The sequence below is a fragment of the Amphiprion ocellaris genome, chromosome 1, assembly GCF_022539595.1.
Source record: "Amphiprion ocellaris isolate individual 3 ecotype Okinawa chromosome 1, ASM2253959v1, whole genome shotgun sequence".
Taxonomy (NCBI): domain Eukaryota; kingdom Metazoa; phylum Chordata; class Actinopteri; family Pomacentridae; genus Amphiprion; species Amphiprion ocellaris.
Window position 1 is genome coordinate 34397719 of NC_072766.1, and position 17331 is coordinate 34415049.

The 17331-nt window shown below is 36.9% G+C and overlaps 1 protein-coding gene across 1 annotated transcript; it reads right to left on the bottom strand.

Moving 5' to 3' along the window:
* Window positions 1-524: 524 nt before the first annotated feature.
* LOC111574473 (up-regulator of cell proliferation-like) lies at window positions 525-10986 on the bottom strand. Its single transcript, XM_023279103.3, has 3 exons — window positions 10914-10986; window positions 9268-9332; window positions 525-7144 (listed from the first exon to the last, which is right to left on the bottom strand). The coding sequence occupies exons 2-3, from the start codon at window positions 9293-9295 to the stop codon at window positions 2499-2501; spliced, it is 4674 nt and encodes a 1557-aa protein (XP_023134871.1). The 5' UTR covers window positions 9296-9332; window positions 10914-10986; the 3' UTR covers window positions 525-2498.
* Between the last annotated feature and the right edge of the window lie 6345 nt (window positions 10987-17331).

A 17331-nucleotide genomic window follows, 5' to 3' on the forward strand; every position in this document is an offset into this window, starting at 1 on the left:
ATTGAAAAGGTTTTGGTGAGATTAGAAAAACTGTAAAATAATGAGTTAATTTGTAGGAAAAAGCCTTTTTGCCCAGTACTTGTCAAATCTGAAATTGCCAATAGTCTTTTAAAGTTTGCATGTGATGTCAGAATGCAGTCAGAATTTTTAAATTTTCCATGTAGTACCTTTACAGTATAGCTGCATTAACTATTGGGGCCATCTGGGGGCAGCAGAAACAAACTAACCACTGACATACTTTCACCTTTTAAGTCAGTCTGGCAAATCTGTTACCAAACAATTGTTTATTTACACATCCAACAGTCGCAGAGCAACTTTAAATTTTATCTGGAGTTATGTTCCTGTTTGTCTGATGAATGTAAGCATAACATTTACCTGTTTTTACCAAATATCTATCTCTTTATCTGCTAAATGCTGTATAATGTTTGCAAACTGTCTCAGTCTGGTTATTGCTACACACATTTTCACATTTTCATTTGATATGTTGTTATAAAAATTCCAATTAAAGACAATTGAAGCATTAATTTCTAAGGAATTCTATTTATTGGAATTCTTTTTTTCCACATTATTATTGTACATTTAGCGTCAATGCAAAAAGATATGCACACAGCTGTACTGTATATCTTGAAAAAGGAAAAAACATCAAGAACAGAACTTGTTAGTCGGTTGTCAAAACAAAAAAATCCGATGCCAAAATTTTTCTTGCTTTTGGCTTGTTTAGACAACACATAACACATTTAGCAAACTCTGTTCCATCAACATACACATTTCTTATTTACTGACTTTTGTCAAATATACATCATAATTGCAAAACATTTTGCATGTACTTAAAAAATCACAGATGGTTAGTCAGCCTTTACCAGACAGTGTATATATGTATGTCAACTTTAAGAAAACAAAACGAAATCGTGATTAATTTTTTTAAAGTTACATAGTAAGTAGTAAATAAATGATAAGCCAAATGCCAACATATATTTTGCTTTTGGCTTGTTGAAACAATACTTATTCAACATAAGCAACAAAGCCTGTTACATCAGCATACAAAAAAAAAAAAAAAAAACTCGGAACAAAAAAGAATGGAAAAGAAATAGTGACATTAGAAAATGTCTTTCTCACATGTGCACATGCATATCAACTTGAAGAAAGGCAAAAAGAGATAAATACATAAAAGTAAAGAAAATGACATAATTATCCGATATCCACTTTCTTGTTAGTTATTGTCTGGAAAAAAATCAGATGCCAAAGTTTATCTTGCTTTTGGCTTGTTTAAACAACACATAACACATGGAGCAAAGTTTGTTCCATCAACATACAGATTTCTTATTTACTGACTTTTGCATCATAACTGAAAAATATTTTACATATACTTAAAAAAACTGATATATCAGAAAATGTCAGTCTCAAATGGACGGTGTATCTATATCAACTTTAAAAAATGAAATTGTAATCATTAATTTTTTGCAGTTACATAGTTAATAATAAATCATAAATCAAATGCCAACATATATCTTGATTTTTGCTTGTTGAGACAATCCTTATTCAACTTAAGTAACAAAGCCTGTTACATCAACATACACATTCCTTACTGTTTTAAACTCTTTGCAACCCCCCCCAAAAAAACACTGAAGAAATAGACATGACAAAATGTCTCTCACATGGCCTGTGCACATGCATATCAACTTGAAAAACAGTAAAAAATAGAAATCCATAAAAATAAAGAAAATGACATAATTACCAGATTTTCACTTTCTCGTCGGTTATTGTCTGAAAAATTCAGATGCTGCAGTTTTTCTTACTGTTGGCTTGTTTAGACAACACATAATAATCATGAGCAATAAAACATGCACATCATAATAATGTTTTCCATGTCCATATTAGAAATAAAACTGTAGAAACGTAAAAAATAGAGACATTAGAAAATGTCTCAATCACATGGTCTGTGTGGGGATTAACTTGAAAAAAGGAAATAAAATTGTAATCATTTAACACTGAGCAAAAATTCCTCCCAAAAAACACAGTTACCGGGTTTTCCACTTCCTTATAGTTTGTCTGAAAAACAAAAACAAAAAAAAAAAGTGCCACAGTTTTCCTTGCTGTTGCCAGTTTTAGATGACATATAAACAGGAGAGAATGAGAAACAAAGTCTGTTACATCAGTATAAATATTTCTTTTTGACTGACCTTTATCAGTACACAGTCAAGTTAAAATCTGTTGCATATACATGTTAGAAATAAAATGATAGTAACAATAATAAAATAGTGACATATTGGAAAGTTTGTCTCACATGACCTGTATGTCAACATCATAATCATCAGTATCACTAGTGTTTATGTATGCCGCTGTGCCCCCCAAAACACCAACTTTCTACATCAGACAAATGACAACAAAATTTCAAGTTTGAGATACAAATATTCCCAGCTTTTAAACTGAATAATTGTGGGGTAAAAATCTTGCATGTTTAAATGCTGTTTTGCTTGAAAAGATTTGTTCAAATTAATTTACTTTATATTAAACGCTTCTCTTAGACCTTTCAGAGCTTGTTCCTTTGTGATCCTCCTCCAGGCCTCTGGAACATCAGCTGGCTTTGCTTTATATTCTTCAGCAAATCTGTCATTATACTTTACCAGGACATACTTCCAGTAGTCAGATGCTTCTATGGTGGGATCTGGGGGAATGTGCCAGTCTGGATAGTATGTGGTGTACTCTTTGTAAGGATGCCATTGAGATTTAGTGTCTTCATTTCTGAAGGTCTTTTCACTCTGCACATCAGTGGTACACAGTGCATGAACCAGTTTGCGACTTTCATGACTGTGGAATCTACCCAGACCTTGTGGTCGATGTAAAGCTGCGTGATGCTGCTTGTGTTCTTTGCCTCCAGCCTCACAGGGAACGTCACAAAATGGACATTGTTGTCCGCAACCAAACACTCGCTTAAAAAGCTCATCCTGTGGTTTGATTGGAAGTTTGGCAAGACTCTCAGTGACATCACTAGGGTTTATGAATTCCTTCTGAAGCTGTCCACTTAAGTCTTCTATTGAGTTCTTGAGGCACTCAATAAAGGGATGGCATGCACTTTGGATTTGAAACAGGGTGGCTTTCTCATCCTCCACTGAAACTGAGATGTCTTTAATCAGATATTTGTGCATGTTGCTGATGAGCTCTGTGATGCTCTCTGTGTTGTCTGGCAGCAGAACCCCATTCTCTCCTTTTGAGGCTTGTTCTATTGCTTCTGCTATTTTGTTAACTATGATCTGCAGATTCTTGTTCTTCAGTTTGCACAAACTCTGGTCTTCAGACATTTTGTGCAGAATGTGCTGATATATCCAGTCCTTCACATATTTTTCATAGTTACTGCTGTACTTGACAAAATTGTCAAAGTCTTCCTGATGCAGTAAATCTTGTTGAATGTTGTACTGGAAGAAGGAACGGGAGCTGAACTGTGCTGAATGGTTGCTTGTCAAAATTTCTTCCACAATGTCAATTCCCAGAGATCTGTTGATGTAGTCTTCCACAGCAGGTTTGATGCAAAATGTGACAAAATCTGTTGCTTTGCGCTGACAGTCGTCTCTCTGTTTGTACAAATCAAGGAAGTCTGACAAGTACTGAGTCTTGTACTTCTCCAACTGAGTTTTGGGATCATTATCGGACAAATATTTTCTGTGCATTTTCAGGAACTCCCTTGTGGCAATGCCACAAATATGAAGTTTGAGGTCAATCTCATACTTTGTGTTTGTTTTGTGTTGCTTGTAACTGTTTTTAAGGAATTCATCGATTTTTTCTAGAAGATCTCTTGTGAAAGAGTCATGGTAATCTCCATTTGTCCTGACTTTATCAAATACAAACTGTGTACAAGACTCAATAACAGTATCTGTAACGCTCTGCAAAGCTCCTTTCCACAGATACGTTTTAAGCCACGAGTCTATATGGTCCCGACTGACTTTAAATGGACCCCTCCCAGTTTCCTTTAAGTCAGTGTTGTTTAATTCCTCATTGACATTCAGGTTTGAGAAGTTTTTTCTCAATTGCATCAGGACATTTCCAGCAATGTCTTGCTCTTTCAGGCCAGAAACTGGCAACTCTGCAGTGGCTTTATCCCACATCTTTTCAAACTCACATGCCAGTTGTTCATCAGACAGTGTGGAGTTTTTACAGTCACTCAAGAGCTTCATGACCTTCTCCTCAATGTCACCTCTACATTTCCTCTGTATGTCTTGAGCCTTCTTAGTGGTTATTTTAAGGGCAAAGATGCAGTCCAGTTTTGTAGTCACAGATTGTTCAATTTCATTTGCAAGACTACTGATACTGTTATAAAAGTCAGCTTTGTATTTTTCTATCAGATTTATGTGTCTGTCCTTCCTTTTGTAGTATTGCTGAAGTTTCTCCTTCATTTGTGTTCGCTGATCTGTTATTTTTTGGAACACTTCAACTTTTTTTGATGCAACCAGTCCATTCCAAGTTTCCTCTTCAGCTTCATTGTCAGCATTTTTTATTTCTATCTCAGCTTCTGTCTGCCAGGAGAGAATCTCTTTTCTGAACTCCCATTCCCATTGATTGAAGTCTTTGCAAAGGTTGTCATATGCACGAACCACAAGAACATTTCTGAAACTAAAGATGAAGTTCTCGTACTTCACTGCCTTCCAGAGACTTTTCACCCACTCTAGAAACTCTGGGATCTGTGCAATTTCATTGCCTCTGTCACTTTTCATTGACTCCAACAGATTTTTCTTGAAATCGGCCACAGCTTGACTGTAACCTGTGTTCACTGGTGCCATCGGAGGGGTTCCATGCCAGAGTCCTGGGATGTTCCAGTTGTTCTTTTCTATGTCATAGTCCAGCACGTCTGTGAATGCTTTTATCGAAGGGTGTCTATCCATTTCAGCAGCAATTTGAGTCATTTCATTGAGTTGGTCCAAGAGACGTTGTCTTTCTGTCATGCACTTGGAATCAGCTGAGACTCCTGCAACATTCTGGTGGACAAAATGACAAACTGGCCTTTTTCCAATTTCCTTCATTCTCAAGAATGCATGAGCTGTGATTTGCAAGACATCTTTCATTTCAGTTGCATTCTCCATTGCAATGTTGATGATGGTGACATCACTCAAGCCGATGACAAAAGTTGCCAGCTGGTTGTCATGTTCATAACTGTCATCTAGTTGTGCCAGATCAGGAGATTTTAGACCCTCTGTGTCAATGAGAACTACAAAGTCATAATTGAGTTCTTGTTTCAAATCTTGTCCAACTGGAAGGAAGACCATATAAGCTCCTCTTGTGCATCTGCCACTGCTGACAGGAAACTGCACACCAAACATGGTGTTGAGGAGTGTTGACTTCCCTGAACTTTGAACACCCAACACAGTCAGTACCAACAATCTGCTCCTCTCTCCAACCTTCTTATGGAGCTCCATCAGCACATCTGTGACCCATCTCTGTGGGATATTAGAGGCATCTCCGTCCAAGAGCTCTAAAGGATATCCATCCAACAGCATTTCAGCAGCCAAACCTGGCAGATGAGACATTTCACCAACAGTTTCTTGTGACTGCAAGTAAACCCCATAGATCAGTCCCATCTCTCTCATGTAATGCTCTATTCCCAAAGAGCTCTCCAGCAAAGCTTGATCTAACTCTGCAATGAGTTTTACTTCTTTTTTCTTGCACTCCTCCTTGAATTTGTTGCGCAGTCTACACAGTTTGTTCCTTGAATATGTGTCAAGCTTTAATTTCATCCACTTAAGAAATACATTTCTTTTTTCTTTGTCTCTTGTAGATAAATTCTCAATGAAAGTCTTCATTGCTTTGGACAGTTTGTATCGTCCTTGTTTCTGCCTGATTCCTTTTATTTCTTCCTCAAGCTGAGATTTAAAATCCTCACCAGATTTCTTCAATCTACACACCTCCTTCTCTAATTGTGATAACCTTTTCCAGTCATCGCCTTGCAGAGGAAGTTGCTGAGTCTTGTACTGAGGGACATGTCGGACTCCAGTGCCATCTATGAGCTCATCAGCTGTTTTCCTTTGTTTGTCAGTTTTGCTTTCGTCCACAGACAGACCGAGTTCAGAAGCTTTGTCAAGCATATTTACAATGCTTATTGTAGTTTTCACTTCTAAGAGAGATGTCTTGATGGCTGTACAAAGTTTCTTTGAAAACTCTGCTCCATTTACCCGTGGGTCTTTGGTTTTTACGCTACTCTTTGGCAAGTCTAATTTTTCCACTGCTTTCTTGACAGACATCATGTCCTCTGTGGCACCCTTCTCTCTGCGATTAATTACCAAGACGAGTTTTGATTTCACATTTTGTAGAGAGGCAAGAACGTCCTGCTCATTTTCTTCAATTTTGTCTAGAAACACAAAGGTAGCAGTTGACACTTGGAAAAGAAAGTTGAATTGTGCGAGTGACTCACAAACGTCTCCTCGCAAATTGGCGAAGGCGACTGGCTCTGGAAATATGTCGAAATTTTCTCTCCCACTGGGAAGGTACCAGCAAACTTCTACCAATCCATTGGCTATTTCTCTCTGAAGTGTTCCTCCTTCCATATCTCTGTGTATGAAGATATTGTGGTTCTGCTGTCCACGGCTAAGAATCTGATTCAAAATCTGGGACTTTGATAAGCTGCAGTTTCTCAGCCTCACAAATGAATAGAATGGTATATTTGTTTGGACAATGTTGTCTTCAACAAAACCTCTTGATTCAGACAGATCATGTGGACGCCACTCTTTCACAACATCTCTCAGAGCCCAAAGCATCAGGCTGCACTGACTCTTATTTCCATAGGGCAACAGCAGTGGGACAGAAAATTGGCACATGGACATCTTGAGGGCCATTTCTTGTTGCAAGAAGCTGTCAGCACAATGGAAGAGTGCCACGATGAGGTCAAGTACATTGACCTTATTGTCAGAGTCATCAGCAGTATAAAGGTCAAAGTCACAATCTTCAGTGTTTTCCTCATGATTGGTTGATATTTGTGTACAATTTCTGCATTCAGCATTGATTTTAACAAGATTTCTGAGAAAGCACCACGGTATATCTTCCAACGATGAAACAGCTTTTTCATATACACTGTTTTTGTTGATCTCCAAAAGAGATTGAAGAGTGAGCTTATTGGGATAAAATTCCTCCAGTCCAGTTTTGGAGAGAAAATTCAACAGGGCTATCAGAGAGGAAGTAAAGATCACATTTAGAGACCATACAACCTTTACGGATGAGTTTCACAGATGGTAATCAATATTTGTGCAAGTTCATGTCAAAGTAGGCAATCTTCAGCTTTATGTAAGACGTGTTTTTGCTGTAGCGACAAATTTAAAGGTTGAAAATAATCAGTATTATGACATTACATTGCATTTTAGTTTTAGATTGCAGTCAAAGATGTTTTCTGGAGAAGTTGCAGTCTTCCTTTTTCTTTATGTACATTACCACATTTCTTGACACATTACCACCATCAATGGTGTGTGACAGTGATCGAGTGAAATCTGTGCCTGGACAGTGAATTGAATGAATGCACAATTCACATCCACATTTATGCACAATGCAAACAAAACTGGCTCCACATGCACTTCCCTCCAAAAGTATTGGAACAGTGAGGTCAATTCCTTTGTCTTTGTAGTCGTCTAGAAACATTTGGGTTTGACACCAACGATGAATATGAGACAAGAGACCAACATTTCAGCTTTTATTTCCAGGTATTTACATCTGGATCTGAGACACAATTTTCAAGATGGCACCTTTTGTTTGAACCCACCCATTTTTCATATGGGCAAAAGTATTGGAACATGTGACTGACAGGTGTGTTTTGTTTCCTTGGCGTGTCCTTTTACATTGATTATTCAAATATAAATAGTGCTCAGTGTCTATGTTCAGTTTCAGATTTGGATTTTGCCTGTGCTGACCGCATCTATAGTTAGAGGTGTAAGGAGGTCAAGTCATGGCTTGGGCTTGGATGGCTTCTTCTGGGATGGACTCATTAATCTACATTGATGATGTAACACATGATGGCAGCAGCAAAATGAACACAGAAGTCTACAGAAACATTATGTCTGCCAGTTTAAAGAAAGATGCAACCAAACTGATTTGCAGATCTTTCATTGTGCAGCAAGATAATGACCCAAAACACACTGCAAAAGCAAGAAGTTCTTCAGGGACAAAAAGTCGAAGGTTTTAGACTGGCCAAGTCAATCTCCGGACTTCAACCCTATAGAGCTGCATTTTACCTGCTAAAGACGAGACCAAAGGGAGTAATTCCTCAAAACAAACAGCAACTGAAAGAGGTTGTGGTGAAAGCCTGGGAAAGCATCACAAAAAGGGTCACAGACTTGATGCAGTTATTGCATTGAAAGGATTTGTAACTAAAGAAAGGATTTGTAACTAAATATTAAATCTTATTCACTTGAATCTATTTTAAGTCCATCTGTTCCAGTATTTTGCTCACCAAAAGATTTGGTGTTCAATTACAAATAGTGCCATCTTCTAAGTTGTGTATCAGATCCAGATGTAAATACCCAGGAAAAAAAGCTGAAATGTTGATCTCTTGTCTCATATTCATCGTTTGATGTCAAACCCAAATGTTTTCAGTCCACAGCAAAAATGAAGGAATTGGTGTCACGGGGCGGGTCGGAGAACCCAAGCGCAGACACATAAGAGCAGGCAAAGACAGGTCAAAATCAAACAAGGACTTTATTTAGGCATACAAACAAATCAGAGCTACTGACTGAGAGGAAAAAATGGAAGCCACCAGAGTCTAGCCAAATAAACAGGGAAATAACCAAAACCAAAAACTACCTCAAAGCTAAGAACAGGAGAAATTAAGAATTCATGTTACACCAGAATTAACTAAAAACCAACAAAACGGCCAAACTCACAATACGGGAAAACTAAGGCGGGGGGTGCAAGCAGGCTCGGGGAATCGGCATCTCGGAGGAGACGCCCCGGAGCAGGCAGAGGAACCAAGACAGCGCAGAAGACAGGGGAAAGAAAGGGAGGGAGAAAGACAGATCAAAAGACAGAAGCAGAGAGAAAAAGAGAAAAAGGAGAAAGAGAGGAAACAAGCAAAAAGGAGGGAGGCGGACAGGAGCTGAGACAGGGATCATGGCAATTGGCCTCACTGTTCCAATACTTTTGTAGTGCAGTGTATATGCTGGCACATTGCATCATGGTAATACTAGAGTCCCAAAGCTCAATTTTATACCTGTAATGCTATGCAGTGGTTTTCTCATGACAAAGTGTAAAAGAAAAAAAATATCATGGCTGGTCTTATATTACTAGTCATTGTTAATGTACCTGCAAGCCCTTGTTGGTCTGTGTTCATTGTAGAGGCGGTCCCACTTTTCCCTTAACTTGAAGACCTAAAGTCAATGATAAATACCTCTTAGTTTCACAATTGCTCTTAGTAGTGTCTGGAATGTCAGTGTAAAGCATAGAAAAACTCTTTGTAGGTAATTATCTGTAGTACATGTGTGTCAATGTGTAAATCAACAACAAAAAAAAGTGAATTGTATGTTGTACATCACATATAGAAAAATGGAAAAGATGGAATTTGACTCCATATCAGCATATTATGGATGCAAATGGAATGCAGTGAGTCAAGAAAGTGAAAATAAAAATAGTCAGGCTTCTACAGCAATATTCAATGAAGACATTATTCAGATCTGTTAACTTTATGCACACTTATTTGTATATTTATATATGCTGTATATATTTGTAATGTGCTTGCTGATTTAATGTACAAGTATATTTATACTTGTACATTTGTATTGTATATTTAATTTTAAAGTGGATAAAACCAAATTGCCCACACCAATCTACTCACTCAGTTACCCATAATGACAAAGTGGAAACAGCTGAGAAACTTCTTGTGAACTTCTTCAAAATCCAAAGCAACAGTCTCTCATTTACAGTAGTAATTGTTCCATAATTTTTCATGTAAGAAATCTTTTTTCATGCAAGAATGAAACAATTGTTGGACAAAAGCCTAATAAATTCTTACAGCAATGATGCATTTTTGTATTAAGCATTGAAAAGCACTGTGCCAGATTATGTAGATTTGAACACCTGTTCGAAAATTTTAACTTACCTGGTGTGTTAAACTAATTACTGTTAAGACCCCTTCACACGTTGAACACTTTATTGTGTTGTAGATTATAATTAAATTAATAAAAAGATTTTTTTTGTTAAATCTTCACTCTTATCATTGAATTTCAAAGTAAAAGCATTTCTCGATCTTTCTTGCAAATGTATTTAAATTCTAAATCTCTCATTTACAGTGAGGCATTGTGCTGGCATCATGCCATATGGTGACATATAGTTGTATGTCTCACCAGCTGGGGCAGAAAGACTGAGAATCAAAAAGGGAAAAATTGCAGCCAAATACACAGAGGTTTCTTGAAGAAAACCTGCTCCAGAGTGCAGAGACCTGAGACTGGGATGATGGTTCACCTCATAACACTACAGTAAACTAAAGCACGGAGAAAAGACAACGTAGGAATGGCCCAATTAAAGCTCAGACTTACACACCACAGAACATCTGTGGAAAGATGTAAAGATGGCAATGCACAGGCACTTTCCAACAAACCTGACAGACCCTGAGAGCATTGTTGGGACAAATGATATAAACTGGCCAAATCCAGGTGTCCTAAACCTGTAGAGACTTTGCCAAGAAGATGGGAGCTGTAACTGCTGCCAAAGAGGCTTTTAAAGAGTCCCAAATAAATAATCCTGGAAACTTTTGTAAATGAGAGATTTTGAAAAGCACCAAGTTCAATAACTGAAAAATAAATCTACAACAGAATAAAGTGATCAAGTGTTATTTTTTTAACGTGGTTAAATAGTCTCCAACATTTTCATTTCTTCTAATAAAAAATAAAATTAAACCTCATTTAAAATGGTTTTTACTTGTTTGTATAATAGCATGCTTAGTGTGAATGTACCTGCTACTGTCCTTCTGTGTTTAGTGTAGACATGGTATGACTCTTCCTTCAGTTCCTCAGTGCTTCAAAACCCTAGAGGACAAAGATAAGACATAATCTTTTAATTTTTTCTTTTTTTTCACAGAACCAAAACGCTGTAGTGATTATTTATGGATTAGTTCAGAACAATCAAATCAGATCAATTAAAACACAGTACAATAAAGTATCCTAATTTGTTATTGGATAAACTGGATATAATTGTGTGCAATTTCCAAATGGAGTATTCATCCCACGTAAAAGCTTCAGTGAAACTTACCCAACATCAGGCAGCAGCAGAGTGTGGCTGGATACGTCAGCTCTGGTATTTATACTGACAGAATCAAAAGTAAAAGTACTGAGAACACTGGAACAACAGGTTTCTTCTTTGTAGTCGGAGTTTGTAGGTAGACAAGATATCTTGATCAGAAACCTGATCAAGAAGAAAACACTTTTTTCATCAAAGCATCATTGAGAATGGTGTCTCGTTGTATTTGAATGTAAATTTGGGAGAGAAGGCTAAAAAATCAAAAAGCCTTTTGTGCAGCAGGAAAATAAACAGTTTAAAAATGTAGTTACACTGGAAGAACTAGAAAAAGAAAAAAACCTGTAACTGTTGCATCATGGAGATTTTTACAACTTTACACTTTATTACTCACAAATGTATTGCAGTATTTTACAGTAGACTGATGATGATTGTGGTGCTTTTCTCCAGTAATGTAGTTTTTTCCTACAGTGTTGCTGTTGTAATCTTTATTTAGTGTTTACTGTTTATGTAAACTACTGAAAAAATATTATAAATATATATTATAAATATAAAATGCTTCATCTTTGGTCTCTGGACTGAGATATTAAAATGATCTCAGTTCCTTATTTAAAAACTACCAGCTGAAAAAGAACACTGTATGACATCAAGACAAGAAAAGCCTAAATCACTAATTCTTGACCAAATGTCATTTAATTTTTGCAGTGTGATGTCAGTTTTGGTTACAATGAAAGTATGACATGTCACCATGAATTCTTCCAGTAGCTTGCTGTTTATGTCCATTGTTAGCATTTACTGTATTTAAAAAGGCCAGGATTATTGGAGTTCATCTATATTTAACCTTGTGTCTTTTTCCATTTGTGTCTTTTTCCAGTGATTTCCTGGGCGGGTTTTATTGATGAACATATTAAAGACGTTGACTATACATGTGCAAACCTAAACTGTAGTCTAGTTAGTGCATGTGTGCATGTATTGAGTAAAATGTGAATTCCCACATCCTTCTTGGTAAAGAGCAAAACCAGCATCAGTTTCTGGAATCACCGGAATGTCCTCCAGCAGGTTTAACCACCCATGTGGATCACTGCCTCTTTTCTCAGAAACAATTTCCCAGAAATTATCAACACACCTTCCTTCTTCACTTCCTTTAAACTGACAGGAACCGTCTCATCATACACTTTGGGAGGACAGGTGTATCTGGTTTTATGTGTGTTTTTGTGATTGCTGTTATTAGAGTTTCTCTTTCAACAGAATCCTGACATAACACTGTCTTTAACTACAGCAAACTTTATTTTGCAAAGGGACATGTATTTAGAAATCAGTTTAGTCACTGTGCTTTCTGTGATAGTTGATATTAGATGTTCTGATAATATTGAAGAAGTTCGTAGCACAAGTGTTTGTCCACTTTGAATGTAAGATAGGACATGTAATATAGTGAGAAACCTGAGCATATTTACAATGAATGAATTTTAAAAACTCATAATTATACAGTATTATTTATATGAATATACCATAAAAGTACTAAAGGAGCATCTGTGCAGTGTGCATACTGTTACTAACAGCCCTGCAACAATCAATTTTCTTGAATGAATTCTTGAATTTTCTGTTTCTATGTTTGTATTTAAAGGTGAATTGTGTATTATAGATACAGAGGGTGCAATACATATGCTGTGATTTTTTTCTGCTTTGTTCTTTGTTAGTTTTTTAAATCTGTATTGTTGATGAGAATTTGAAGGAGGAATGCAGATAAAAGCTGTAGCTGTTACTGGACAATGGGATGATGACATGTCAGATATGAAACTTCCTAAAATATTTCTTCTCAGATCTGAATGATGTGATGATTTATACTGAGAAACATGGTTGATTTTCTGTTTGAGTGAGGATGTATTTGCTCTGTTGTTTTAAATTGCAGTATGTGATTTTAATGATCATATGAAGAGTTGACGCATGACTTCTGAAGAATGCATCTGCTTCTTTGTAAGTGACAACAGAGCTTAATTGTTTGTATCAAACATTCTCACAACTAGACTTTTGTTGCACTTGTTTCATAACCCAGTGGTACTTTTCAGATTCAGATTCAGATTCAGATTCACTTTATTGTCATTGCAACAAGTGCAACGAAAGGTAAGGTGCAGGCCATACAGTGCAAAATACAAAATATATATAAAAGCTTTGTAATAATAAAAACAAAAACACAAAATGACAAGATGGATTTAAAATTATCACCTTTCACAGGGATTATGCTAGTTTAATATTCCATCACATTTGATTAGTCGCGTAGTACCTTAATTTTGTGTTTTCCTGTGACATCTCAACCATAAATGGATACAGAAAAGCAAGAAATTGGTGCATGAGTTGCAAATTGTCACCAGAATTCAGCAATGTACACTTCCTGGCCACTTTATCAAGTACACCTTGCTAGTAAAAGGTTGGATCCCCTTTGCCTTCAGAACTGCCTTAATTCTTCGTGGCATATTTTCAACAAGGTGTTGGAAAAATTCCTTAGTGATTTTGGTCCATATTGACATGATTGTTGCTGCAGATTTGTTGGCTGCACATCCATTATGCCAATCTCCTGTTCCACCACATCCCAAAGGTTCTATTAGATTGAGATCTGATGACTGCAGAGGCCACTGGAGTGCAGTGAACTCACTGTCATGTTAAAGGAACCAGTTTGAGATGATCTGAGCTTTGTGACATAGTGCATTATCCTGCTGGATGTATCTATCAGAAGATGATTCACTGTGGTCATAAAAGAATGGACATGGTTAACAATAATCAAGTAGGCTGTGGCGTTTAAACCATAGTCAGTTGGCACTAAGTGTGGCAAGAAAATATCCCCCACACCATTCCACCACCAGCAGCGTTTAAACCATAGTCAGTTGGTTCTAAGTGTGGCAAGAAAATATCCCCCACACCATTCCACCACCAGCAGTCTGAACCATTGGTACAAGGCAGGATGGATCCATGCTTTCATGTTGTTTACACCAAATTCTGACCATCTGGATGTCGCAGCTGAAATCGAGACTCATCAGACCAGGCAACGTTTTTCCAATCATCTATTGTTCAATTTTGGTGAGCCTGTGCCAATTGCAGCCTCAGTTTCCTGTTTGTAGCAGACAGGACGTGTTGTGTGTTCAGAGATGGAATTCTGTATTCCTTGGTTGTAAGGAGTGGTCATTTGAGTTACTGTTGCCCTTCTATCATCTCCAACCAGTCTGCCCATTCTCCTCTGACCTCTCACATCAACAAGGCATTTTCATCCACACAACTACCGCTCACTGGATATGTTCTCTTTTTTGGACCCTTCTCTGTAAACCCTAGAGATGGTTGTGCGTGAAAATCCTAATAGATCAGCAGTTTCTGAAATACTCAGACCAGCCCGTCTGGCAGGAACAACCATGCCACGTTCAGAGTCACTAAAATGACCTCATTCTGATTCTCTGTTTGAACTTCAGTAAGTTGTCTTGACCACGTCTACATGCCTAAATGCATTGAGTTGTGGCACACAGTTCCCTGCTCAATATGTCCTCCAAATGTTCAAATTCCATAAAAGTACACATAAACACTGTGGTTCTTTTTCAATAACCATAATATCCTACTTTATAGAACACCAGAAATAGATTTAGCATGTACCCAATACAAAGTGTGTTAAATGTGATATGCTGGAAATACCAGGATGAATGCTGTTCTGCAGTGAAACCACTGAATGGCAGCATCTTACTATTTATGATGTTTCCATGAATGAACTGAACTGTTCACCAAAGGCTGCCGCTGTTTCAGTTTGAGCAGTTAGTGCTATTTGTTTTTCTCCTCCTGATTACACCTCGAGCAAAATGAATAAATAAATAAACTGTGTTTTTCTTTGCAATTTTTTTCAGCCTAAAATGAAAACTGTTCTAAACAGTTTATGACTTCTTCATACATGTAGCAGATGTTTTTTTTTTTTTAATGTGGCCAGATTACTTTTAGTGAGGTGAAATGCTGAATTGCTTTAATTTGTTGATTTGTGTTTATTTAATTTTTTAAAAAAATTATTATTATTTGATATAAGAGGTCTGCTTTCAAAGCCATTGACTTTGCTGCCATTTTGCAGCAAATTTATGTGCAGAATAGTAAAAAAAAAAAAAGAAAACGGGGTGATGGATATAGCAGAATGTATGCAAAAAATGTAAATACACAAAATGTTTAGTGTTCTTCTAAGACAGCTGTGATATATATGGTAATTCTGCCTGTTGTCTGTGTTTCTTTGGGTTGTCATGTTCTGATTTTTGATAGAAGAGTTTATTGTTAGATGTTTGCATTAGTGCATCATGTCTGTGGTTAACTTTGCATGAGCTTTACGAACAACGTAACATGATCAGTTACAGCTGTAGGGATGCATGGGGTTTTGAATTAAAAACAGGATGAGGTCTTTTACGATTACTGTGGCCATTTAGACAGAACTGACTATGGCTGTTCCATTTGTCTCTTTCTCAAGTTCAGACAATTTCTTTTTAACATCAGCCAAAATATGGTCTTTCTCTCACACCTGCAGCAGTGACACACTCCCATGCTGTGCGTTAGTCACCTCATTTAATCCAACAAATAATACATGCTGTCTGACTTGAAACTCCTCTGCCATGATCTCATTTTTCAAAAACATGGCTTCTCTGTTCTTTGATCCACAGCTGTTAAGGGGAAATCATTGGGCAAGTGCTGTCGATTCAGTTGAGATTTATGAACATGCAACCGTGTAAGTTACCAACTTTTTCCTCTAAACCTACTAAAGTAGGATTTTTTTTTTTAATGCTCTGTATCTAAATGGATTTGAATGTAAGCACATCCTTTTGATTGATCTTGAGAATAAATTCAAGTATTATCTTAGGAAGGTTTTTGAAATGAAAACCCAGACCTTTTGGAGTAGTCTGCTCTGAACAGATGGAGTTGTTTGGTTGTTTCTACAAAAAGGAGACACAGACGGTTCTGAGGTTAAGGGTCTACTTACTTTTTCTACCTACAAATATTATATGCATTGATTTTTTTTTTTTTTTTTTGAATAATGAATTGAAAGAGCAAATTTTTCTTGTTGTTGTGTTTAGGTATTGTATATGAACTTGTCCAAATATGTGAAAAATGACAGCAAATTCCAATAATTAATGTACTTTTTTTTCCACTTGACTATTCTTGCGGACGCTAGGAGGCTGTTTTTATGTATTCAGTCTGTATTTTTAGGGAGGCAGAATCAGTAGCAGTAGAAGTATTTTTTGGACAATAGAACTGTGTCTATATGATGAGTGATTTGTACAATTTAAGGAGCAGGTTTTCATTTAATAAGTATGTCCAGAGGTCTTAACAAGTCTATAAAATTAAAACCATTCCTCAATCTTTGTTTTGTGTATTTAAAAAAAAGAAAACTATGTTGCAGCGATGGTGATATCTCCAAGATCTGAGTATAATGAGAAGCAGGACAAACTGTCTCTGTCAGATAAATCGGAAAACTAGATAGAATATAAGACTGCATATTGTGAGTGTTGTTAGTAATTATAGTCTTTTGGCAATTTAATTGCAGTGCTGTAATCTAAATGGGCTTACAGAGCAATGCTCTAAATTAGCAGTTTTATAATTACCACTGAACTGCACGCATATCACTGCACCCCCACTTAATTACTAACAATTTGTCTCCAGAAGAGCTATTGTTAAGTTGCAGTCTAGCAAGAAGTAATTAGAACAATAGACTGTGTTTTCCATTCATTTCAGTTGTTCTTTCTGGGCATTCAGCCGTGCAGCAAACAAGAGTAACTTAAAGCAATACGTAATGACACAGTGGCAAGTTAGGATTTCTGCATTATGGAACTCTGGTCACATGGTCAAAAGTTTTCATATCGGGGAAATGACCTTAAGAAACTCTATGAGGGAAGGGAAGAGGTACAGAGGAGAAGTAAGGTTATATAGTTTTCTTTCTGCTGAAGGGTGGTTGGTCTAATTTTTTAGCAATTTACCATTATATTTTACTTCATAGCAGCATCAAAAAGATTTTTTGTGTGTGTGCCACGTGTTACAAAGGTCCTTTGTGTAAAATAGTGTATAATTGTCGTAATTGGTCACACATGCTGATAGCAGTGAGCTGCCATGCATGGCACGCCATCAGGAGCAATTTCT